General features: G+C 39.6%; 1 protein-coding gene across 4 annotated transcripts; it reads right to left on the minus strand.

Annotated features, from left to right (window-relative positions):
- Positions 1–598: 598 nt before the first annotated feature.
- On the minus strand, positions 599–22,354 carry LOC115433395 (putative monooxygenase p33MONOX). 4 transcript variants are annotated; one of them, XM_030154778.1, is made up of 9 exons: positions 22,191–22,354; positions 19,048–19,188; positions 18,743–18,807; positions 11,985–12,160; positions 11,599–11,716; positions 11,145–11,272; positions 10,669–10,772; positions 6,423–6,589; positions 599–2,098 (listed from the first exon to the last, which is right to left on the minus strand). In XM_030154778.1, exons 3-9 carry the CDS (start codon positions 18,765–18,767, stop codon positions 1,887–1,889), a joined length of 930 nt encoding a protein of 309 aa, XP_030010638.1. In that variant the 5' UTR covers positions 18,768–18,807; positions 19,048–19,188; positions 22,191–22,354; the 3' UTR covers positions 599–1,886. The 4 variants fall into 4 exon arrangements, with proteins under 4 accessions (XP_030010638.1, XP_030010635.1, XP_030010636.1 ...); XM_030154775.1 differs by having other exon boundaries at positions 599–2,101; XM_030154776.1 differs by having other exon boundaries at positions 599–2,101; positions 22,160–22,354.
- Between the last annotated feature and the right edge of the window lie 3,368 nt (positions 22,355–25,722).

Below are 25,722 nucleotides of genomic sequence, written 5' to 3' on the forward strand. Positions count from 1 at the left end.
TTTCTGAATAAGAGCAAAAGATGAAATATTTTGTGCATGTAAAGTCCAACATAAGACACAAGAACAACTACAACAAAGTAAACAGACGACTAAGAAGTGGAACGTTTCAGTGAGCAGGAGCCTTTCAACTAATTTAACCCATAAAGACCCAAACATCCATCTATGACCTAAACCATCTACTGATCTAAACCGTTTAACTCCTGTCGATCCACTAATTCTATCAATACATGGAAATAATTGGTGTAAAATACAGTTTGTCATGTTTTCATGGTCATCAGATATGACCCATTTGGATGTTCAGAGGCTCCGTAGTAACCATGGAAACACTGTCATCTTCAACAACACTGATTCCCCAGTCAAACCCATGCAGTTGGATCAGTGACAGTGGATGGACACACTGGGTTTATGTTCAGTCAGTGACAGATTGGACTGAAAAAGCCACGTTTTCTTCAGTTTTCTCTGTTTTTCATATAATAACCCTCAACTTTACTCTGAGCGTTTATGAACATCTACATGACCTGTGAATTAAATATAGGAAAATACCAGATTTCCACAAAAAAACCCCACAAAATACAGAAGATAAAATTACAATAAATGGTGAAAATCACTTAAAGAAGGGTTAAATATATATTAATTTGGGAACTGACACAAAAGTAATACTGGGTCCTTATGGGTTAAATTTCCTAAGAACATTTTTTAAATTTTCTTTTGTTCTTTTATCCTGGTATTAAACCACATCATAGATAATGCTTGTCCTTGGTGGCCTGCTTAGAATGCTGTCAGGTTGTTTAACCCCAGTGGAGGCTGTGGTAGCGGTGGTGGGGGGGGTCTGGGATCTGAAGGGTGGAGGATAAAGTGCTTTTGTGGAGGATCTCAGTCGTTGTGATCTTCCCCCTCAGACAGACACAGGTGTGGTTTCCTGTCTGCAGCCTCACAGGTAAACCCCACTGGGTCACCAGACATTTGTGGGAACGGGCCTGTGTTCACACCAGTGGGCTGCGACTAACACCTGGAATATGGAACTGTCCGTACGGTGAAGGGTAGAAATGTCAAGGGTTAGATTTGACAACCAAACAACACAGTCCCACAGCGGGAACAGGTACGAGTCCATTTACAAACAGGTCATGGTACTGTGACTCTAAGAGCTGCTCTTCGCATTAATGCTGTCATTTCCCTTCATGCTACGGTACGATGTGGTGAAGAAATGATACCGAAGGGGCAATTTGTAATTTTGTTAGTTTAAGAAATCTGAAAATTATCCACAAAAGTGCAAAGGAATAACAGTTTTGACTTCTTATTACGCAGATATTTACTGAAGTTAGCATGCTAACCAGCGACACCCGACCCATACGGAAACATTTTCTAAACATAAATAGAAACAAAATGCATGTTAATTTGTGGCATTAAATAAGTTAGAAATTACATTTGATGCTAAACGTGCACCATTTTTTTCTTGACCAGTACACTAGCGATGTAGCTGCTGCAACAGGAACATTAGTGGAATATTCATTTGCATTAACGTTAAAATTTAATGTACAAAGCCAACGTACAGAGTCCAACTGTAAATAATATCTGCTACAATGTCATGTGGCAGGGAGCAGTCGTATGGGCCGCGTTTGACAATTCCAAACAGGTCATTTGGAAAATCCAAATGACCACAGCTTCCTGGTAAAATGCCCCCCCCCCCATGGATAGAGTTCAGTTTTAGTTCATAATCTTACAAATTGCCCCTTTAAGTGGCCGGAAGGGCCATCTTTCCTCTAGAGTTTGAGACGATATGAGCCAAAGTGTGACCCTGAACACTGGTGTTGAACATCATGTGCACTGATGGGACCTGTGAGCTTCCACTGATCTGCTTGCATTCTTCTCCACCATCATGTGAGCGCTCAGAATCCAGAGGGCGTCAGGATGTTCATGTCTCTGTGTTTCAGCTTGTGTGGCCTCGCTCCCTGGCGCCGACCCTCCATCGTGGGGATCTCCATTTTGGGCGGGGCCACTTGCTGAGCAGAGGGGGTGTCGCCTAATCGAGTGGCTTGGGACTTCATCACCTCCATGGGGGTGGGCTTCTGAGCACCCCGGTACGCCTGCAGTGCAAAGCCTGCTGGGAAAAGAGAACAGGGAAGAATATGACAATGACAGAACCAGACAACATTTGTTTTTAGTCTCGGATTCTTTCAGAACACAAGCTAATGTTCCCGTATTTCTGAGCCTTTTGTAACAGAATGACACACATTTCTATCTGTAACAGACGACACACTGTTTGCTCGGTTACTTCACTGTTTACTCGTGGCCATGGATGCTGCCACATACACTTACACAATCAACTGAACCCCACTCCCCACATCAGCCTGTGTGTTTGTATCACGTATAAAGTACTGGACAACTGGGTGTGTAGAAGGTGTTTGTATCCCTGACACATCTTTTTTTAATGCTGTACATATTTCCTGTATATCATAGCGAGGGCTGTGTATTGGCAAGAATCTGGCATTATGATACAAATCACAATACTAGGATCATGATACGATATATCATGATACTGTTAAAAAGGCAATTTATTTATTGGTTTTTTAAAAGATTTTTTCCCTGGAAGAATTAAATTACACTAGAAATCTGCACAAATACTAAACACATTTTTATTTGATCACAACAGGATCTAATGCTATATCAAAAAATGTTCCTGTGTTCAAACTGAAATTCTGTTTTACAGACATTACAGTTTCAGATCCTGTTCAAATGTTCATATTCTATTAGTTCAGAACTAACATCAGAACAGTATTGTTGTGCTGTCCCTACAAAGGAACTACCAACTGCCTCTCAGACAGTAAAAAGTGCTTTTTGGATGCTTCAAATAACCATTTTTTAATAAAGTGTTAAATAATAATAAACAAGATATAAACAATAAAGAAAAACAAAAAACAAAAATGAACTTCCGAAATATCTGCATTTGAATAAAAACCTAAAAATATCATTACAGTACTTTTTAATATCGATACAATATCGTTAAATGAAATATCATGATATATTACAGAACCGATATTTTCGAACACCCCTAATCGTAGCTGTATCTTAACGCAGACACAGAGTTTCAAATGTGGTCATTATGACTTTACTGAAACAAAGCCAGCTTCTACACACCCCTCCCCCACTGTCACGCTGACAACTGAATATCCATCATCATTAGTAATACTTCATTAGCAGACACCTACTGAACAGAGCATCAAAGTGTCAGAAATACCTCAAGTTACAAATGTGGATCAATGAACATCAAACTGTAAAAAAATGAAGTGGGAGTAATTTTTATCTTTAAAGCTATTATTTTCTCTCAAAGTCAGTATTTCCAGCCCAGTATTATCCAACAGCTACTATCGGATCCAATTCCTACCATTTGCAGTGATTCATCAGCCAAATTCATTTACTGCTTTGGCTCATTTTAATACAACTCCATCGTTCGGGAATTACTCTAGATCAGTGTTTTTCAACCTTGGGGTCGGAACCCCATGTGGGGTCGCCTAGATTTCAAATGGGGTCGCCTGAAATTTTTAGTAATTGATAAAAAAAAAAACTTACTAATAAAAATCTGTGGTGAGTTGACAGAGACAATCCCAATCCATAACAGACATGAAAACTGTGGTTGTGAAACTGCAGCTCTGTGGTTCTGTTTATCTGTCAAATGTTCACTGTGGTCAGTTTCAGATGCTGCAGCTCTTTCATAATTCATAGTTTTAGTTCTTGTTCGTTCAGTATTTTTTTTTTATTTTTTTTAATTTATCTTTTTATGAGCAATGTAACAGAGCATACAAAGGATCATAAATACAATGCATTCATTATACATTGCCTTTTTATATCATTTTTCCCCATTCCCAATCCAACCCCAAGGCCCTCCGAGAAGGGGCAACAGCAGAAACAAGAACATCACAACAGTCTCTGAGCAGTAGAAAATCAAATAAGTACAAGCAGTATCAAATCTGTGGTGTACAAGAATATTAATTGAGCTAATGGAAATAAAATAAAAAAAAAAAAAAATCATAGCTTGTAGATACCTGTGTTTACTTTTAAATATTAGACATTACCTACGTAGATGTATCAAATGTGACAATAATTAGTAGACAGAACAAATTACAACAAAAAAAACCAACAATACCTAAACAATAATAAAACAGAGTAGGGTGGAGGTGTGAGAGATCAATCTGAAGGCAACGTTTGTAAAGACTGAAAGTAATCTAAAAAAGATTGCCATTTATTAAAGAATTTAGTTGAGGAGCCTTGTAGTGAGAGTCTAATCGTTCGTTCAGTATTAATTGTCCTCCTTGTAAATCACAGCTGGACTGACTGGACAGATCCTGACCAAGGAAAATCACATTCTCCCTTTGTGCAGTAATCTACACCTGGATTTACTGCCTCTGTCCACAATAATATACATTATATAGACTAAATGTCCTCTAACATTAACCTTTATTTGCAGCACAGTACAGCAAACTATTACATGATCAAAAACAAATTAATTTTAGCAACAAAAAAAAAGTCTCCATTTTGAATTTCTCGGGTCACCAGAAATTTGTGATATTAAAATGGGGTCACGAGCCAAAAAAGGTTAGAAACCACTGCTCTCGACAAATGTTTGTTCATTATCTCTCTAACAGTGAAATGAAAGCAGTGCTGAAGGACAGGTACGTTTACTCACTGTTTATATCTGACCATTACTGGAAATTAACCCAGTGTCTGGTGATGTCCAGAGATGAGAAAAAATATGAACGTTTCACATTAGTTATCATTGACAGATAACAAAAATGAAGAATAAGAAGCCTGAATGTGTAAGTTTTTGTAATAAAAATAGGACCAAGTGTCCTGTATCTAAGATAGCATTTTGAAATGTGTTTCATTATAAACCAATGAGGATTTTTAACATTTAAAAAATTCATAAAAAATTCAAAAATCAATTTCTCTCAATTCTTTGAACAAACTTGGTAGATCTTACCCCAAACGTGTTCCACAACAAATATCAAGTCATTCTGACTGACGATTTTGGAGAAGAAGATTCTTGAAAAATTGTTTATGGACAAACGACAGACGGACGACAACTGATACAAACAGTCCATCGAACCCTTCGGGCCGTTGGACTAAAAAAACCACACCAAAACAAATCTGACTAAAAATGGCTATTTAGTTTGTTAGCAGTAATGTTAGACGTTTAAATAGATTTCATTCATTGTAAAAATATTCTTTTTAATCACTAGACCTACAAATGCATTTGTACATCTCTATCAAGGTTATTATCGTTAACAAAAACTAACAAAATGACGAAAACTAGAATTGTAAAAAGATTGTCGTTAACTGAAATAAATAAAAACTATAATTAAAAGAAAAAACGATAGCTAACTGAAACTGTATTGTATGCTCACAAAACTAACTAAAACGTTTAAAAATTATGGATAAAATTCCCTTTGTTTTCATTTTGGTCAATGTCAGATTGATATGAAATTGATTTATTTCCCTCAAGCAATTTTCTGTGCTGTCACCATCTGATATTTAAGGGTCCGTCACTTGTGTTCACTTGTGGTTTCCAGTCGTCTTCTGGTCCCCACTCTACCTGGAAACATGGAGACTAAAGCAGCAGAGTCCTGTCTGGGATTGATTTGAATACGACCACAGAGAAGAAGAGAAAAGAGATAAAAAAAAAAAACTAAAACTAAACTAAAACTAAGCATTTAGAAAATAACGAAAACTAATAAAAAAAAAAAAATCTAACCTGCTCTAAAAATGAATTAAAACTAAATGAATTAGAGAAAAAAAGTCAAAACTAAACTAGAATGAAAAATCCAAAACTATTAGAACCTTGATTTCCATCTCTGTGAACTGATCCATTCATGTGTGAAAACTAGGTTTCCCGCTTCTTTCTGATATCAAGCTAAAAAATAACCCACATACGCATTTCCATGAGTAACCCAACAGGTCAAAACATTAAAAACACTGGCATCGTACATTAACAACAAACTTCTGCTACCTACCCAAAGTCATCCTGGAAAAAAGATGTAAGTTGTGTCCAGAAACGCTGAACCATTCCGTAGGTGGAGGTCTAAATGTTTTGGAGTAGCTGCCCGTGATCTGACTTCCACCTGACTGATAAGAGTTTTATAAAGCACTGTCTGGCAGTAAAAACAGAGGGTTGTGTCCGTCTGAAGGTCAGTGATTCAGGCAATGACCCCAATCCAAAAAAAAAAAAAAAAATCTACCTTGACCAAATTTCTGCCTCTACAAACGAGGTGGGGGGGGGGGGGGGGGGGGGTGTTCAGATATTTCATAAGCAGCCTGATCATCTGGTTCGTGTAGAGACCCAACAGTTATTCTGCTCATGGCATCGACACATGTGAAGGTGCAGCTTCCATGTATTTATTTTACACGTGTGGATAAAAAGGTCTGTTTACCTGGAGTGGTTGGGTCTGATCCCAGGTCAGAGGTGGTCTTGTGAACGACCGGACGTGAACTGAACGCACTCCACTTTTCGACCGCGCCCCCCGCGGCGTCCCCTCCCATGTCCACGCTGCTGTTGGAGCTAATGCTGGTCCCTGAACTCGTACTGCCAAACCAGCCCCTGTGACAAACACACACATCTGTGTCAGCTGCTCAGTGTGGACTTATGCTGCCTTCATGTGCGACGAGGACCATGGTAAATACTGGTTACAAACAGAACAGCGAGTTTTGTATGTCATCTTTTGAAATAGCTAGAAATGAAAATTCACTACAGGTACCCTTTAATATATTTTCCTGCACATTTTGAAGTATAGAAGGAGTCTGTAAAATTAAAAATAAAATTCCACAAATTTAATAACTTCATGTTTGTTTGTTTTTTTTGCCCTTTCTGAAAGAATGAAAGGTTCAGTCTGTTTTGTGCAGGGAGTGACCCTGTCGTCACGTGCTATGGGAATTATATTAAAACTCAGAAACTGCACATGAACGCCCCCTCACATCATATTTTCCACTGAACTGGGAAAAAATTTCATTTTCTGTCAGGGGCCACATTCATCCCGATTTGATCTAAAGTGGGCCAGAGCAGTAAAATAATAGCATAATAACCTATAATTAATGACAACTACAAATTTTTGTCTTTGTTTAGGTGCAAAAAACCCCATTAAATTATGAAAATACTTACTTTTATAAACTTAGCAAACATAAAAAGATGTGAAGAATCTGACAAAAACTGAAATTTCTTCAGGAAAATAAGTGCAGTATTAACAATATTCTGCCTCAGCTTATCATTAGTCCATGTGCATTATGGATCAGATCTACAAAGACACTAAACACTGAGGAACAGCCAGAAAAGAGTTCAAACTGGACTGAATTTTCTTTAGACATTTCTGGTTGTTCATATTTGTTCAGGTTATTCACATTTTATTGTTACAGGATAGTTTGTAAATGTAAATATTTTCAGTATTTAATGTTATTTTTTGCGCTGAAACAAAGACAAAAATTTGAAGTTGTCATTATCTACAGACATAATTTTTTTTTTTTTTCACATAAAACCAAAAAGAAAATCTGGAGAAAATTCACTACATGTACCCTTTAATATATTTTCCTGCGCATTTTGAAGAATAGAAGGAGTCTGTAAATTAAAAATAAAATTCCACAAATTTAAAAACTTCATATTAGTTTGGTTTTTTGCCCTCTTTGAAAGAATGAAAGGTTCAGTCTGTTTTGTGCAGGGAGCGATCCTATCGTAACGTGTTATGGGAATTATAGTAAAACTCAAAAATTGCACATGAACGCCCCCTCACATCATATTTTTCACTGAAGAACTGGGAAAAAATGTCATACACAAGCTACCGAGATGAAAATAGCCTTTGACCATTTTTAACATGGAAAGGGAGAGATTAAACATGAATGATAAACAATGCTTTAATTAACGTTCTGTTGCTGTTAGCTAATGATTTTACACATTTACAACATACACCATTTACAAACAAAATGCTGTATCATGAATTATTGTTGTTGCAACTGTTATTACTGTTGAAAAACTTGGAAACAAGCTAAAGGATTTTTGTGGAAAACTAAATATGGAAGAGGAGTTGTTTGAGTGGCTTTAGTTTTCCTTTTTAAATACCAGTTTTAACAAACAGAAAATTATAATTCACATTATGATTCAAATATTTATTTATGTTTCAGCTTATTGGCATTTTTATATGCTCCAAGCAGGTTTGTGTGTTAAATTGTGGGTTAGTCATTATTATAATTCATTAAAAAAAAAAAATCATAAATTTTTTAATCAATTGAACACAACACACTTGTAATTTTGAATTCACAAGTGGAAAGGATCATCTTCCCGATGGCACCTGAAGGCAGCATGAGTCCACAGGATGGAAACTCAGTGGGAGTGTGTGTTTACTGGACATCAGCTGCAGTGTACCATGACCCTCAAACATTTCACAACCCGCAAACATGTATTTATTTGTTGTGTCAAATCATAAAAGTCACAAAATTGTACTGAATTACTTTCACATCAAAATGTTACAGATCTTATAAATTAAAATTATATTTTATGTTTTACATTTCACATTTAAACAACAATATCTCAGCGAACAGTAGGGAAGTCCTAAATATCACATGGCCACAGTAGTCCACACATGCATAAACTACTTAATGTGTACAAATGAGTCCACATGAGTAAACATCACCATAGATGTATTTTATGCTACAACTATTTATTATATCTGTAAAAGTTGTATTGTTTAATGTGAAATTAAAATATATATTTGCAGAGTAAGCTATGTCCATTTTATTCTGTGAAGTACAGACTTAAGTGAAGGGTGAAATATTTGAGGATCATAGTCTGCATTTGTGGAACGTCTTTAATGTGTGACATCCACAGACTGTAGAGACTAGAAATAGCAGATATTCATTAAGTGGTTGGTCTCCTCGAAGGCTGTGGGGAAGGTGGGGTGGACGTGCTGCCAGTTCATTACATGGCTGACATCTACAGACGAACATCCATTCATTCTCACATTCACACCTGATGGGAAGAAGCTGGAGAACCAGGAGAGAACCCAAGCAGACATGGGGAGAACATACAAACTCCACACAGAATGGAAACCCAGTCCTTCAAGCTGTGAGCAGACGGTTCTAACCACTGCCCCACTGTGGACAAACTAACCCACTGTTGTGTGAACTGCACTTTTGAAGCTTTAAGATTAACAACATGGCCATCACAGTGTTAGTTTTATGGAAACAAGTGAGTGGAGCTGGAGAAGAGAGAGGGATGAAAGTGGAACATACTGAAAACAAACACCACATCCACCAACAGTGTCATAATAAACACCTTCTAATCATTTCAATGTTACAGTCGTAACCTACATAAAAACACTGGTTACAGTTATCTGAGTACATCAGCAGACCAGCTGACTGATCATATAGTTCAGTGCAAATTGATTGTCTCCTAACATCAGCTCATGCAGTGAACTTATGTCAGTTGTTGTTTTTAAGTACTAGTAAAATTCATAACGGAATCCTCAGACTATTTTGTTGGTGTAACACAGCTACAGCAGAGCTGCCTGTCAGGGAGAAAAGTCTGTTTTATTTAATAAACAGCTCAGAATTGCTGCGTTTCTGCTATGTGGAACCAGCTTGACTCGACTCGGCTCGACTTGACTCTGGTCCTGTTCCAGACCGTTTCCATTAGAGGATACTACCAACTTTACAGTACCTGGACGTCATAGCGATGTGACGCGTTATTTCCATGTCGTCTGCTCAGACAGTTGCTGATAAATTCACTTGTGTTGTCTTGTCAAGCTCATGCTGAATTTTTACAGTGGCCACCAAAGACTGAATCTTGACCGACTGTGGTGTAGTTTTGCAGGCTGTCATCATGTGGATTAACCTACTGCTATATTTACTGTAAACTTCCGCATCTGTTTTTCGTAAAACGGTGGGTCACAGAGACAACTGTCTGACCAATCAGTGGTCTGCAGTGTTTACACGTCACCTTTTAGAATCTGGTCCCCAGTCCTGGAACTTCGGCGGAGGTGATACCAAAAAACTAGTACCGGGTACCAGATTCCAGGTCCTTTTTTGTAATGGAAACACAAAAAGGACGAGTCGAGTTGAGCCGAGCCGGTACCACGTAGTGGAAACATGGCAAATGTGAACTTCAGCAACTGAGCCTGTCAACTACAACTCACCTGTCAACTACAAAAGCTACTTCCTTATTTATACTGAACACTTTAGCCTTACGTCTAAATGAGTGAATTAAATGAATACACACTAATGCGCAGTTGCTGTGGAGGAAATTAAATATAGACTTATGACAAATAGATCTGATGTCATAACTCATTGCACCTCCTGGTGCTTAGGGCAGCGTTGCTGTTTCTGTAACATTTTTCCCCATCAGAATTGTAAGACCTAAGCTGAACCCCCTAATCTGGAGGTCCAGCGGACCACACATAGCTCTTAGGTCACCGAGACACACAAGTCCTCCAACCATAACCAGTAGTGATCCACTAGAGTGAACAGATACAGAGACTAAACTTGGGTTTGGTACCAGGCTGTACACTTGCTTTTGGAGCCAGTCCCCAGTGGACGTTTACAAGTTAGTGCAGTTATTGACATGAATGCATTCGTTTCACTTTTCAGGAGATTGCTGCTTGGTTACAACTAATGAAAACATCCAAACTGTGTTTGTACCTGCGCTGTTGTTTTGGGGAGCTGTGTGGAGTGCTGGATGGAGTAGACTGGGCTGAGGAGTTGGGGCGTTCGTCTCTGACCTCCATGCTCTGAATCTGTAGTTTCTACACAGCAAAAGGATATGTGAATATATTATACACACACACACACACACACACACACACACACACACACACACGCACACACACACAACACCCACTAACAACCCAGAAACCCAGAGCCACACCCCCTACGACCATAACACTTAGAGCATTAACATATGGAAAAACAACCTCCACACTTCACTCCCCCTACAGGTGTATAAACCACTCCCCCTACAGGTGTACTCTCTTGGATGAGTGACAAAACATTTTCAAAAGAGCAAAAACTAGTCCATTTGAACTTTGAAAAACTACCAAGAAGAGCGATGACCTGGGCACATGAGAAGTTACACACACAGTAACTCCTGAACTGCCTCCCAGCATGTTCATACTCACCTGGAAAGACTCGGGCATGCGGTGGTGGAGTCGTGACTCATCGGCCATGAGGCCTTTGTGGGGGGTGTAGCTTTTGTCAGTGAGCCCTGCTCTCTGCTCAAAGTTGTACACACTGTCATGAGTCTGCTCTGAGAAACAAACACAAACACACTTAAAGCCATCTGTGAAGCATGTCCACTCACATACTATCATTCAAATGTCCAGCATGGACAACTCAGACACTTTAAGATTCATGCAGCTTAACCCATTTTTCATCTATGGTCAATGTTCTCTAAACACAAAATTCAAGGAAATGCAAAAGTAAGTGGCTTCTGTCAAATTTTTCATGCACTTCCTGGTTTAAGAAAAAGCCTCGAGTCCAACCATAACCTGTACATCTGGACACCTTGATAGTCTGAAGTAAAAAAAAAAAAAAAAGTACAAATGAAAACTAAATCTTAATGATTAATCTTACTGGTGATAAGAGAGTTCATGATGATGGAGGACGCCTTGGTTTTAACGACCGTCGGTGACCTGGAGGGGGCGCTGTGCACCGCTGGGTGAGACATAGTCACCGAACCACTCTCATCCTCCTGGTGGAGACACATCACCCGTCACAGACATTAACAATATTATCATTACCTACATCTGCACAGGCCATTACACACTCTGTGTACACTTTATACACTTAATGTTAATTAAGAGTTTGCATTTAACTTTAGATAATTCTGAGCTCCTGGAAAGACTGAATAAAGAGTTCTGGATTTGTTTTTAACTTGAGGAATTGACCTTTTCACGTATGAGGAAAACCTTCATGTACAGAAGGTGAAAAAGGTGGTATTAAAGAATGTGTGATCTGACCTCTGCCAGGTAGGGGAACTTCCTCTCTGGTATGACTGGTCGTCTCCACAGGTTGTTGATGCTGATGTCATGGGGGGGTGTAGACATGGGGGCCTCCAGGTTGTCATCGTAGCTGAGGGCTCGTCGGGTCATCCCGATGGGAAGCTTCATCCCTTCCATCCCAGAGCCTTCTATGGCTGCAGACACAAATAACAACAGTGGATAAGCTCTGGAGCTTATCCATGTGCATTTGTGTACCACTGCGTGGACTTCAATGGTCTATAATATAAAGCTGAGGTAGAGGGCAGCACTAGAGGGGGTAATGACATGTTGGAGTGTCCTGTCTGTGTGTTCGGTCATGACACTCACTGTAGACAATGTTAGTATCCTCAAAAAATATCAGTCAGAGTAAGATGGTGATAAGAGCACACCTGTAAACCCACTAGGGATAGGAAGATTATCCGATATGTATTGATACGCCGACATGCGCGTGCACGATCCCAGTGCACCGGTAGAGAAGCTGCAAATGAATGAAAAGTTTGGAATGATATCACGATGCATTGGTTATTGAATGTTTGTATCGATAAAATTCGATCCGTTCGATAGAATATATTTTTACTTGCATTTAAAAGTGTAACTCTTTTTTTGGGTAAAGTTTTTCTTTCCTTCAGACCCATGTTAACGTGCGCTGTGGATTCGTAGATGTGTACAGTGTACACTAACAGTCTGAGCTCTGTGGATGGACTGTGGCACAAGCCCCGCCCATGAATACTGTAAGGTGTGTATGTGAATGTGACAGACATTGAAGGAGGAGACCACATGTGGTTTATGAACGGGTACTTTTTACTACATGAACTGCATTAAATACTGCTGTTCATACCGGAGATATTTCCTCTAACCGTGTCACACATATCCAACAGCGTATCCCAGAATACCTTGCGCAGGTGTCTCTTAAAGTGACAGATTAGACGAGGGAGCAAAACATTGTGTGAGAAACATGCAGAGAAACGACTCTGGAAACAAAGTCCTAACTTTTTCACTGACTGAATGTGAGGCACGTGTTCTGAAAGTCATGGTCTCATTTGATAAATAAATAATCAAGCTCATTGAATTGCACTGCATATTTTTATTTTTTATCAGAATGAATGTGTTCAATCAGACTGTGCTTAATTGCTCTGTATCGTGATTTGGGTGTGAATCATATCGCATCGCATCGTGAGATGCCACACACGTATCTTTAATATATTGGACTGGAAATGCTGTATCGAGATGCGTATCGTATCGGCCTGACAACTAAGATTCCCAACCCTACAACCCACAGTTTCAATGAAGCACTGACCATGAAAGGAATATGTTTAGGTAACACTAGGCCTTTGTCTCCGTGGGACAACCCCAGTGTCGTGCTTTCTCTATGTTTTCCGTCCTGTCTGCTCTAATGCTTTCTTTCTTTCTTTCTCCTCCTCCTAGGCAACCAATCAGGTGGATTGGTTTCTCCTGTGCCACCTGGCGGTGGGTGTGGCCACAGCATTCAAAAACCCAGCAGCAACAGAGCCGGTCTGTCTCAGCCTCGCTGCACCAACACCACCCTCTACTGTTTAGTTGACACCCATCACTTTCACTCATCCATACACACACTACATTACTGAAAATGCTGACTACATACATAGGATTTACTCTATTATTATTATTCACTTGATTTGTGCACTATTTAATTAATAAATTATGTTGTTTGCTGGCATCCTCCTGCGTTTGTCTTGTCAAGGCTCTACAAGCCAGTCTTGACACTTGGCCTTTACCTCTTTATACCTGCCTCAAAGCATGATGAGATATTAACTCAGGTGTATCATGCAGTGCAGAGTCTTATGCCGTGTTTCCACCACGTGGTACCGGTTTGACTTGACTCGGCCTTTTTGCGTTTCCATTACGAAAAAGGACCTGGAATCTGGTACCCGGTACTAGTTTTTTTGGTATCACCTCCGCCGAGGTTCCAGGACTGGAGACCAGATAGTAAAAGGTGACGTGTAAACACGGCAGACCACTGATTGGTCAGACAGTTGTCTCTGTGACCTGCCGTTTTACAAATGACAGATGCAGAAGTTGACAGTAAATGCAGCGGTAGGTTAATCCACATGATGACAGCCTGTAAAACTACACCATGGTTGGAGGAGATTCGCAACAAATGCAACAAACAAGTTTATCAGCAACTCTCTGAGCAGACGACACAGAGGTAAAGTGCCGCATCGCTATGACGACCTGGTACTGTAAAGTCAGTAGTATCCTGTAATGGAAACGGGCTACAGGAATAGGACCTGGTACCCGAGTAGAGTCGAGTTGAGTCGGTTCCATGTAGTGGAAACACGGCATTAGAAGAGACTTCCACTGCTACTTTGTTGAACTTTTGCTTATATTTATCATCTGCTTATGAACCCCAGCTGCAGCTCACCCACTGAGCAGAGTTTGTTGTCCTGTTTTCAGAGCCTCCAGCCTTTTCTGCTTCTTTTCTACTGCCTCAACTTTCCTCAACATGCCTCAGTTATGACACCAGTCCACTGTGATGCATCAGAAACATATTGTGACACTGTCTTCAGCATGACTATAACTGCGAGCCTTGCAGAGGAGAAAACTTAAAACTAAGATTCTCCAGACTTGAGAATCTCCTGTTTTTGTAGATTTCACTCATTGCTCCATAATGACACGTGTTGACCCAGTGATTCTAGACCAACTAATAAGTATTCTGCATGTTCTAACGTCACTTTTAGCATTGCTTTAGCTCACTTGGAACCTTGGTAAATGTGGCACTACAAATATCAGATACATCTGGTGACTAACAGTGCCTGTGATGGTCTGCTATCATGTCATGGAAATGCAAAAAATTCAGAGCAAAGTCACGGCAACGAAAGGTGATACTGTCAATGAAAGCAGGGTACGGTTAAGGCTTTTGGCTGCAGAGATTTCTTCCATTTCAGAAACAAAGCATTGTAATGTGTTAGTATTTGGTGTTTCATTTCATTCAGTAATGCTAGATGGACTCTAGGTCGCAGTAGTAGGAAGTCACACCACTTCTGTACATAATGGTGCTGTGGGATTAAAAGTTTGTTTTTTTTACATAAAGTGTTACATAACCTTGCCCCTCCCCCGCTGCATGGCTTCTTCCACCGTTAGTACTTGTATTTGTAGTAGTAGTATTAACAGTCATGGAGCTTTGTTCTGGTTTCTAGTAATTATACTAACACCAGCTGATCTACTTTTGACAGTTCTAGTTCAGTTTTCTGTGCATCAGTTCCATCCATGTGTCTCCCCCTACTTCTCCCCTTCTCCCCCAGTCTCTCTCTATCTCCCTCTCTCTTTTCTCCTCCTTTATCCTCTATCTCTAACCCAAACTGGTCCTGTCAGACATCCATCCTCCAGGAGTCTGGGTCTGCTCCAGGTTTCTGCTGTTAAAGGTAGTTTTCCTTCCACTGTCACAAGTCACTAGTGTTTGCTCCTGGAGGATTCTGTTGGTTTCTGTAAATTGGCTTAGAGTCTGGTTTCGACCAACTCGATATGTAAAGTGTCATGAGTTAACTTTTGTTAAGATTTGGCGCAATATAAATAAAATTTGATTGACTGAATTTGATTGATTAATTGAAAGCAGAGGTCGTACACGGGCCTCTGTAAATGGGAACTGTGTGATTCCATTCAAAAGCACCACTTTTGGCCAAAACGTACTGTCAGTAGTAGGAGGTAAACTTTGGAATAGCCTGCCCCTCCCTATAAGAGAGTGTCCAATGTACAACACTTTTAAAATGCACTTAAAACAGTGGCTCCTAGAAAACCACAGATGCACTCATTTTTAACTGACATACATTTCATCACCCATACACTTTCTCTGATTACCGTACTTTCCAGACTATAAGCTGTTACTTTTTCCTCATTCTTTGAACCCTGCAGCTTATATAACGATGTGGCTCAAGCATAGATTTTTATGGGCTAACGGCCTCCAGTGGGCGCTCTAGCAGGAAATGCAAAAGCGAGACAGACAGATGGAAGAGGCGATGAAGAGGAGAAGTTTTAAGCTTAACTTTGAACAATCATTTTGCGTGTCATGCACAAACCCTCATCATGGAAAACACACGAAGAAATGCATATGATTCAGCTTTTAAGTTAAAAGCAATCAATCTGTCTGTCTAAGAAGGAAATAGAGCTGCAGCACGGAAGTGACAATGAGAGACAACGGAAGAGAGACTGAGAAGGTGTGTGACGGAGCCTTTCTGAGGATGTTCAACTGAAGAACACTGAAGACGACAACTTCAGTGGTTTCAACGAGCAGAAGGAAGATGTAGATACAGATCAATGACTTTTCTGGGTTTTTGAACCAGCCTGTTCCTGCCGTTTTACTGCTGTGTTACAGGCACTGTTTGGAAAAAAGCAGTTAAAGCTATACTACCGATGTGGCATTTCTCACAGCACTTGGTAAAAGTTTGAACATGAACAACCCACCTCCCTCCAAAGCCCCGCCCACTTCCCAAGTCATCAGAAATCAATGCATGGTCAGAGCCCGTAGCGGCACTATTTGACGCAGGGGGTATCCCTTCGACGCAGAGGGTGGCCTGATAGTACTGCATGCAAATCCCTCAGCGCCGTTGAGCTCTGACGCTCTCCTCCTCTTACCTGATGTGTGGTGGAAGCGGAGGTGGAGGTGGAGGTTCGGTCCACTTCGGCGTGTCCCCCCTACCTCAGTAATCAGATACATCATCCACCTGCCGCGGCCCCTGTTCCATCAGTAGACCCAGTATTTAAGGGTGTGGTCTGTGCAGCGCTGGGTCAGTGTCTTCAGCTGATGAGGTGCCCAGATGACGGGCACGCGCACTGTGAACGCATGGCCTCTGCGAATTTTCCGTGGACATTTGAGGTTTCATAGTCCATACATTTATCATCCTACATAATCCTACATTGTGTGACACCAAGTACATGTACATGTTTGAGTCCCACGGTCATAAAAGCTGACCTTTGTGCAGACCTGTCTGTTTAGTCCAGTGCACCAGACTTCCGGACTTTTATTTCCATTCTTCATTCATCAGACTCCTGTTTGTTCCCCTTAGTTATTGTTTCTGTTAATAAATCTGTTTTTTTCCTTCCACATGTGCATTTCAGTTCTATCCAAACACATCCTTAGACAGTAGACTGTGGTCAGTGACAGGAGAAGCAGCGCAAGTGAAGTGTCAGATTCAGAGGAACACATTGGATGTGGAGATGGCGGTAATGGATCAGATGCTGGACGGCCGTAATGGATGATTGACAGGAGGCTCAGTCAGGTTCAGCCAATTATTTCATTCGAACCGAATAAAATGATTGGTCAGAATTTTATCAGAACTATATGAGAACTAGAAGCACTCGGAGAGCGCAGACCTCCGCCAAGGCTGATCAGTGCCCCCCCCCCCGTGGGCCCCCCCACCCTCGATCACCACCAAAATTTAATCATTTCTTCCTTATCCCATTTCCAACACACCCTGAAAATTTCATCCAAATCTGTCCATAACTTTTTGAGTTATGTTGCACAATAACGGACAGACAAACAAACAAACAAACAAACAGACAAACAAACAAACAAACCCTGGCAAAAACATTACCTCCTTGGCGGAGGTAATTAAACATTTTTGAATTTCAAAACCTGGTGGATTTCTTTTACATTTTAGTTTGACACATGCTTATTAGGAGCATTTTAAGATGACAAAAGAAAAGTGTAAAAATGCCACATCATACGGTATACCTTTAAGGGATGGAAATAAATATTTAAATAATCTTTCTGTTTACCATCTTTCTGTGTAAATATCTCATGTTACAACGTGGACACCTGCGGCTTATAGTCAGGTGCAGCCTATATATGTACAAATATTTTTTTCTGTCAAAATTTGGTGGGTGCAGCTTATATTCAGGAGCGGCGTATAGTCAGGTGTGCTCTATAGTCCGGAAAGTACGGAAGTTGTATGTAAGTATAGAGGTGAATGTACAGGGGTTGGACAAAATAATGGAAACACCTTCACCTCAAGATGATAATGCCCCAATCCATACAGCTAGAATTGTTAAAGAATGGCATGAGGAACATTCTAATGAAGTTGAGCATCTCGTATGGCCGGCACAGTCCCCAGACCTCAACATTATTGAGCATTTATGGTCAGTTTTAGAGATTCAAGTAAGACGTCGATTTCCATCGCCATCGTCTCTAAAAGAGTTGGAGGGTATTCTAACTGAAGAATGGCTTAAAATTCCTTTGGAAACAATTCACAAGTTGTATGAATCAATACCTCGGAGAATTGAGGCTGTAATTGCCGCAAAAGGCGGACCTACACCATATTAAATTATATTTTGTTGATTTTTTAAGGTGTTTCCATTATTTTGTCCAACCCCTGTATGGGCTAATGCCCCTGTGATCATCCTATGTCTATTTGTTTTTTTGTTTATTTGTTTTGATGATGCCTATGTCATCATTATTTGTACTTTTAATTTTTTTTTTTAATTTAGAGCAAACGAGTGATGTACTACTGTTGGCTGTTTTATGTCTTGTTTCTGTCACCTGCCTAGGGACTGCAGATGAAAAGGAGTTATTTTTACTAATTCTGGCATATTTACATGGGCATATTTTTTATTCAGCAATGTTCATAAATCTGCATGGTCGCTATTAAATAAACCCATAAAATAAAATAAATAAATAAAAGTGGGGACTTCCTCTAACTGTAGCACCAAAGTAGGAAGAACACAGATCTGTTTTTTATTGAATTTAGATGTAAAGACATTCTCACCTGGCAAGTCTCCAGAGCCAGCCATGGTTTCAGAGAAACAGTGACGAGTTCAATGAGGACAGGACCTGGTCAGACAAGAAAAACCTTTCTGGGTTATTATGTTACTACAGACAATCATTTACTTAAACAGCTTACGAAAGACACAATAAAACAGTTGAATTACAGCTTTTTGTTTGGATATTTCTACTGAATCATAATTGTGTGTATTTCACACTGCAACCTCTGACCTGCTACTTTTCTATATAACGTGTACATGTAACAACATCAATGACAGAGTGATATAGCATGACATTTGTTGAACAGACCTTAACCTTCTGGAGGTGATGCTGTGGAGTGGAGTGGTCTGGCTGGAGAAGTGGCAGCAGCCGTGGTTACGCTGGTCTGTCTGAGGGACACGAAACCCTTTGGCAATGCATTGTGAATGCACAGGCAGGTCAGGGAGGCGACTAAAGAGACAGAAGAAGTCACATGATTCGATTGGCTTTGACTGACAGCCAACTCACCTGCTGAGCTGGACATTTGGAGCATCTGTTTAGGGAATAAAGTCTTTTTTCTTAAAAACATGTCAGTGCAACTCAGTAAACTGGGACTAAAGACAAAAGATTCCTAACTGGCTGGTTCAAATGTTGTTGATAATGTAATGGATGACTATAACTAATCAGCTGATCATATGTATCACTGTGAGCCAGTCATATCAGATCCCTGATGCTGATAATCATTCACTAAATTTTTATATCATACAGTGTTGTCGTTCAGCAGAGTGGACGTCATAGCTGTGATGGGAGAATGTAAGTGAGATGTTTGGTGGGTGAGAAGAAGAGACAGAAAAAGACAAGTGTGTTCGATCCATGGTTCAGCTTCATGACTGACTGTAAAGCTACTGAAACTGGGCCCCATTTATAATTACACCTCAAACTGTCACTTGCCTCACAAAACAATCATCTAAGTAAAGGTCAACCGATATGGGTTTTTCTAAGGCCGATGCCATTAAAAATGTAGACAGCGGATAGCTGAAACCTACAGCCAATGTTTTTCTTTAAAAGTACATTGACCATAAAATCCAACTGAAACACTCAAAAAATTAAGATTTTTATGCAGTAATACAAATTAAATTATTATTACCCATACACATAGTACTCTTTTGACATTTACTGAACTTAAGTGCTGCCCACACAGGTGCTTGATCAAATATCTTACAACATTTTTACTACTGATCAAATATCAACTTTAAAAAAAAAAAATAAAAAAATTAAGGCCAATGGCCAATATTGAAAAGTGAACCAATATATCAGCCTACCTCTACATCTAAGTAATATTAAATCTGATCTGTGGCATTATCAGTTGCTGGTCAATGGACAAGATGTTAAAGATCATTACCACAGTCACTGAGCCACTTCTCCCATAGGACTTCATTTAAACAGATCACACTCTTGTTTTCCTCTGTACATCCCAAAACCATGATGTGCTTACCACTGAGAACTGGAATCTAGCAAAAAACCTGACTCCTCTCTCACCACTGACTGCAACATATTTTTTCCAAAATGAGGTCCTATGGAGCCTGACCAGAACAGGCAGGACTTTGGCTCTCTATTGTCATCCTTACAGTCGGTGATTCACCCTGACATATTTAATATGTTTTGTTTTGAAGTAAGTATCTCCAGTGGTTTTAAATTCAATACATGGCCTGTTTGTTATACATCAGGAGTCTATGTACACACCTCACAATCAAATACTGTGTATACTGAGTAAGACAATGTAGGAACAACTGTAGAAAGCATACAATTGAGAAACCAACAAAGACAATAACAGGTGATAATAGATGCTAAAGATGACAAAAACGAAAAAAAAAAAAAAAAAAAAAAAAAAAAGATAACTGTAAAGATCCAAACATGTAGGTCAGGAAAATCAGACCTCAAAAGAGTGTGGCCCACAGGATGAAATTACACAGAAGACAATGACAGTCAAGTGTGTCACAGAGTCTTGACAAATTCGTTTCATCATAAAGTTAAATGTTACATTTTTCAGTTCCAGATGTCTGTTTTGTCACTTTAACAAACTTTATCTTTTTTTCCTATTGTATTTGATGCATACTGTCTTGTGCTGCTGTACACACTTGAACTTCCCCCTCGATAATGTACATCTTATCTTATCTGTTACTGACTGTTTTGTGTATTTGCAGATCTACTGTGATCTGTACCTCGTAATGTGCATGTGGAATTGTTAGACTGGGGCATAATAGTGTTAAAATTGCATTTATTTTTCTTATGAAATTTCATATTGTTCATGGATGTTCAGGTTATTCAATTTTTTTGTGAAAGGATGGTTTGGAAACATAAACATTTTCATATTGTAATTTTACTCTTTTTTTTTTTGCACTAAAAAAACAAATTGGAGTTGTCATTATCTTCAAGTTATTGTGCTATTATTTTACTGGTCCGGCCTGTTTGAGGTCAGATTGGGTTGGATGTGGCCCCTGAACTAAAATGGCTTTGACATCTGTGATGGAGGTAATGGCCCACATAGCAGCCAGTGACTGAAGATGACGTCACGGCAGTCAAACTGGATTACGTAACTGTCAGCCGCTGCGGTAACACTGCATCTATGACTATGGCTAACAACAAACCAGCAGAGGATCACTTCTACACGACAGTTTGCATTAACCTTAGGTCTTTATAGAGCAAGCATTCAGTGCATCTAATGCGTAGAATGTTACAGAACCATTTGTGCTTAAATACTGGACATATTTTGTCTTCGATCTGAGCGCAATAACATGACACACATCAAATGCATATTACACAAACAGACTTTGCAATGCATGTATTTAGCTTTACGTGGTACATCAGGGTTACTGAGAGCAATGCAAATGTCTACTGATCCTCAACAAAAATAAATACCATACTGCAGGGACTGAATTTACAGTTTATAAAACGGCATCAGATGATTCAGTCAACATCTAGATTATGTTATTTACTCCTGTTAGAGACTGTTCTATGACAACATGAGCAACATTCACGACAGACATAAGCAAACTCATTCTAACACTGGGCTTAATGTTGACAGTTTTAGAATAAATGTAAACGGGCTCAAAAAGCAGGTGTTTTTCTGAACCAGCTGCTATTATAGTCTATACCCTTAGCTAATGTTCAACTAAAACACGGCAGCCATTCTTTCATAAACATCCGAAATAACACCAATATTACTGAAGTCTGTGCCTGAGCGTAGATTCACGCAGTTTTATCCAGTTCTGAGCTGATTTGGACTCAGAGGACAGGGTCTGGGTCGGACTCAGAGGACAGGGTCTGGGTCGGACTCAGAGGACAGGGTCTGGGTCGGACTCAGAGGACAGGGTCTCAGGTTAGACACGGACCTGCCGAACCGAACAGCTGTCGGCTAACGGGCTAACATTAGCATAGCTACCGTAGGATGGAGACTGAGTCAAGTGTCTTACCGGCGGTAAAAGAAGCTTCAGAGCGACGTCTGAAACATCTGTAACACTCCAGTGTCGGCTGGATAGGACAGAAGAGAATAGCAGAGTGACTGAGAAGCAGACATTATTGTTTCCCGATGAATAAAAACCGTTTCCTCCAGTGAACGGATTGTTACGTGGCTCGATCTCGTTTCAGATCGCGAGAACTGGAACTAACCACACACATACATACAGACCCATCTGCGTATCTTTCTGAGGACTCATTTGTAGTTCTGAAGCTCCCCCTTCCAAAGTCAGCCATGAACTGGACTATGTGCACCAAATTCACCCTGTCACAACTGTTTCTCCTTTCTGACAGAAAGCAATTGTGAATAATTCAACCTCTTAACACCATCCTACCTTTGTAGCAAATAAGTAATGAACCCTTTCATCCACATTTGTGGACACATAGTTTAAGTTGACTTTCCAAAGGGTCACAAGGTAATGTTCTCCAAACCACAGTCTCTATAGACCCTACGCAATACAATGAAAAAAGTATCATCTTAGTTTTAGAATTTGGACTGTTCTGTGATCTCATAGTTTACCTCAAATACCCAGTGGTGGGTTTTCTGTTCATGTATGTGGATAAGAGTTTCACTGCTATATGTATGTAAATAAATAAATAAACTGTCCACCGCAAAGGACATTTCATTTAAAAAAAAAAAAAAAAGCATCTGAAAAAACTGTTGCATCATGATGGCAATTATTTAATTTAAAAAAAAAAAAGCCAAAACTTGTATTCCTGGTTCTCAGGAGGGTAAATATTTTATTTATAAAATCATATTAAAAAAAAAAAAAAAAAAAAATTCAAAATGCATTCCAACTTTAGCCTAATTTTGAGTAATAAAATCAATCTAAAAAAAAAACAATCTAGATACTTATTTTCATAATTCATGCATGAAAGGGTTAATGTAAGATATTGCAGTTGTTTTTTAAATCTGTTTATTACTGTTTATTTACTTTTATAAACTATCCAAACAAAAGATGTGAATAACCTGAAAAAACTGAAATTTCTTAAGAAAAATAAGTGCAATTTTAGCAAACTTCTTCCTCCACTTCTCATTAGTCCATGTGCATTCTGGATCAGATCTACAAAGACACTAAACACTGAGGAACAGGAAGAAAAGAGTTCAAACTGGGCTGAATTTTCTTTAGACATTTCAGGTTGGTTACATTTGTTCAGGTTATTCATGTTTTATTGTTACAGGATAGTTTGACAAAGTAAGTACTTTCTTAATTTAATGTTTGGGTTTTTTTGCCCTAAAAAAAGACAAATATTTGAAGTTATAATTATTTATAGGCATAATGTAATTTTTTTTTACATCAAACCAGGAAGAAAATATGAAGTCATTATTTTCTGTACATTCTTCTGCTGTTATTGTTTGACTGTAGATCATACTGGTCTGTATATGGAACCGGAACAAAAATGAGTTCCACAGCCTGGACTGTGGAATTTTTGCACCTTGCAAATTCATCCCATGGGTCGGATTGGAACCTTTGGTGGGCCGCATTTGGCCCCTGGGCCACATGTTTGAGACCCCTGCCCTGATGATAAACCTTAACAAGGTTAATGGTTTAAACTTCAGGCTATTTGATGGCTGTCTCTATATTCACACTATAAATAATGCAAAATCTACATAAACCTATATTACAAAAAATATGACAAGTGCAATAGTAAGTCCTATTCCAGTTTTTAACATGTATTTTCAATGTAGAGAAATGCAGATCAGTCTCAAAACTAATGCGATTCAAGCTAGCAGCAATTACCTTCTGGGCTAATTTTGAAGTAAATTAATTTTATTCTATTGATTTTATTCATCATTGAATTTAGTCTTTTACACTATTTTAGATGAAAACACTTGTAGCCCAGAAGTGATTTTGGAGTATGATTACTCCAAAAGTACACTGTTATGACCGGCTCAGAGTCACAACATAAAGGAGGACACAAAACCAGGTTGAATGCAAAAAAGAAGTAATTTATTAATAAAAAGAAAAACAAGAAAAAACCAAAAACAGCAAGAAGCTGTGTGGTCTGCTGGTGAGCTGAGGAAAAAGAAGTCAAGAGAGCAGCAGGAGCTGAGCCCTTTATACAGGCCCAGCCCTCCACTTCCAACAGGTGGACACAATCAGGCTAATCAGTCCATCAGCACAGCTCTGCAAGACAGGACAGTTAAGCAGGCAAACAAAGTAATACATAACACCCCTTCCCTTAAATTGACAGCCACGCTGTCAACATCTTAAGGCATGCGTGAAAGGGCATCAGCCACAATATTATCATGCCCCTTCTTATACCGAATCTCGATGTCAAAATTCTGGGCCATAAGAGCCCATCGCATGAGCCTTTGATTGGTATTATACATGCGATATAAAAAGACAAGGGGATTGTGGTCTGTAAAGACCACCACTGGCTGTGGTGTAGAGCCAACATAAGCCTCAAAATGCTGGAGGGCCCAGAGCATGGCTAAGGTCTCTTTTTCAATGGTGCTATACTTGCATTGAGCTGCAGAGAACTTCTTGGAGAAGTAGCATATGGGGTGATAGATACTAGAAGAATCCTCCTGCAGAAATGCAGCACCAGTACCACTTGCGTCGACCTCCTTCTGCATTATAGCCCTTTTTGTGAGATTCACACGATAGGTGTGCTGCTTAATAGGAGGACAGTCACCAACATCAATATCATGTTGTACTATGGTGGTTTGAGTTGGTACATCAGAAAAAAGTGAGTGATGATTTTCAATCAACTCAATGATGTCACTCTTAGCTGTCCCAGAGAGATGAGACAGGTGAGTTTCTAAATCACACAACAGTTGGGAATTCTTCAACTGAGTACACAGAGCAGGGGAATCTTGTATCTCTAACTCATCATCCTGATGAGAATTTGCAGCACCACAGTTAAAGCTACAGGCATAACCTTAGCTGAAGGAGATGGAGGTACAGCTGATTCACTACTCCTAGCAACATAGGGCTTCAGCATGTTCACATGGCACACACGTGATTAACGACACCTATCAGGCGTACAGACAACATAATCTGTTTCACTCAGTTTTTTGTCAGTCACATAGGGACCTGTGACCTGAACCTGTAGGTTTAGTTCACCTGGTGTTCAGCCTGTAGGACTGAACCAAGAACAGGAAGGAAAACAAACAGAATCTCCAGGGTTAAACCTGTTCAACAGCAGTCTTATCAAAATGATCCTTCATTTTAGATTGTGAACTAGACAATGCCTCTTTTGCTAATGCACAGGCATGGTGGAGATGCTCTCTGAAAGAGCTGACATAGTCCAGCATATTTTGACAAGGATGGGAATTACCAGTCAGCTGCTCACGCAACAACTTCAGTGGCTCATGAACTGTGTGGCCAAATACCAATTCTGTAGGGCTGAAGCCCAGGGACTCCTGAACAGTCTCTCGAATTGCAAAAAGCAGAAATTGAATTCCTTCTTCCCATTCTCTACCAGTTTCAAGACAATAAGCATGCAACATAGTCTTAAGGGTTTGGTGGAAGCGCTCTAGTG

Source organism: Sphaeramia orbicularis, chromosome 14 (genome assembly GCF_902148855.1).
Source record: "Sphaeramia orbicularis chromosome 14, fSphaOr1.1, whole genome shotgun sequence".
NCBI classification, from domain to species: Eukaryota; Metazoa; Chordata; class Actinopteri; order Kurtiformes; family Apogonidae; genus Sphaeramia; species Sphaeramia orbicularis.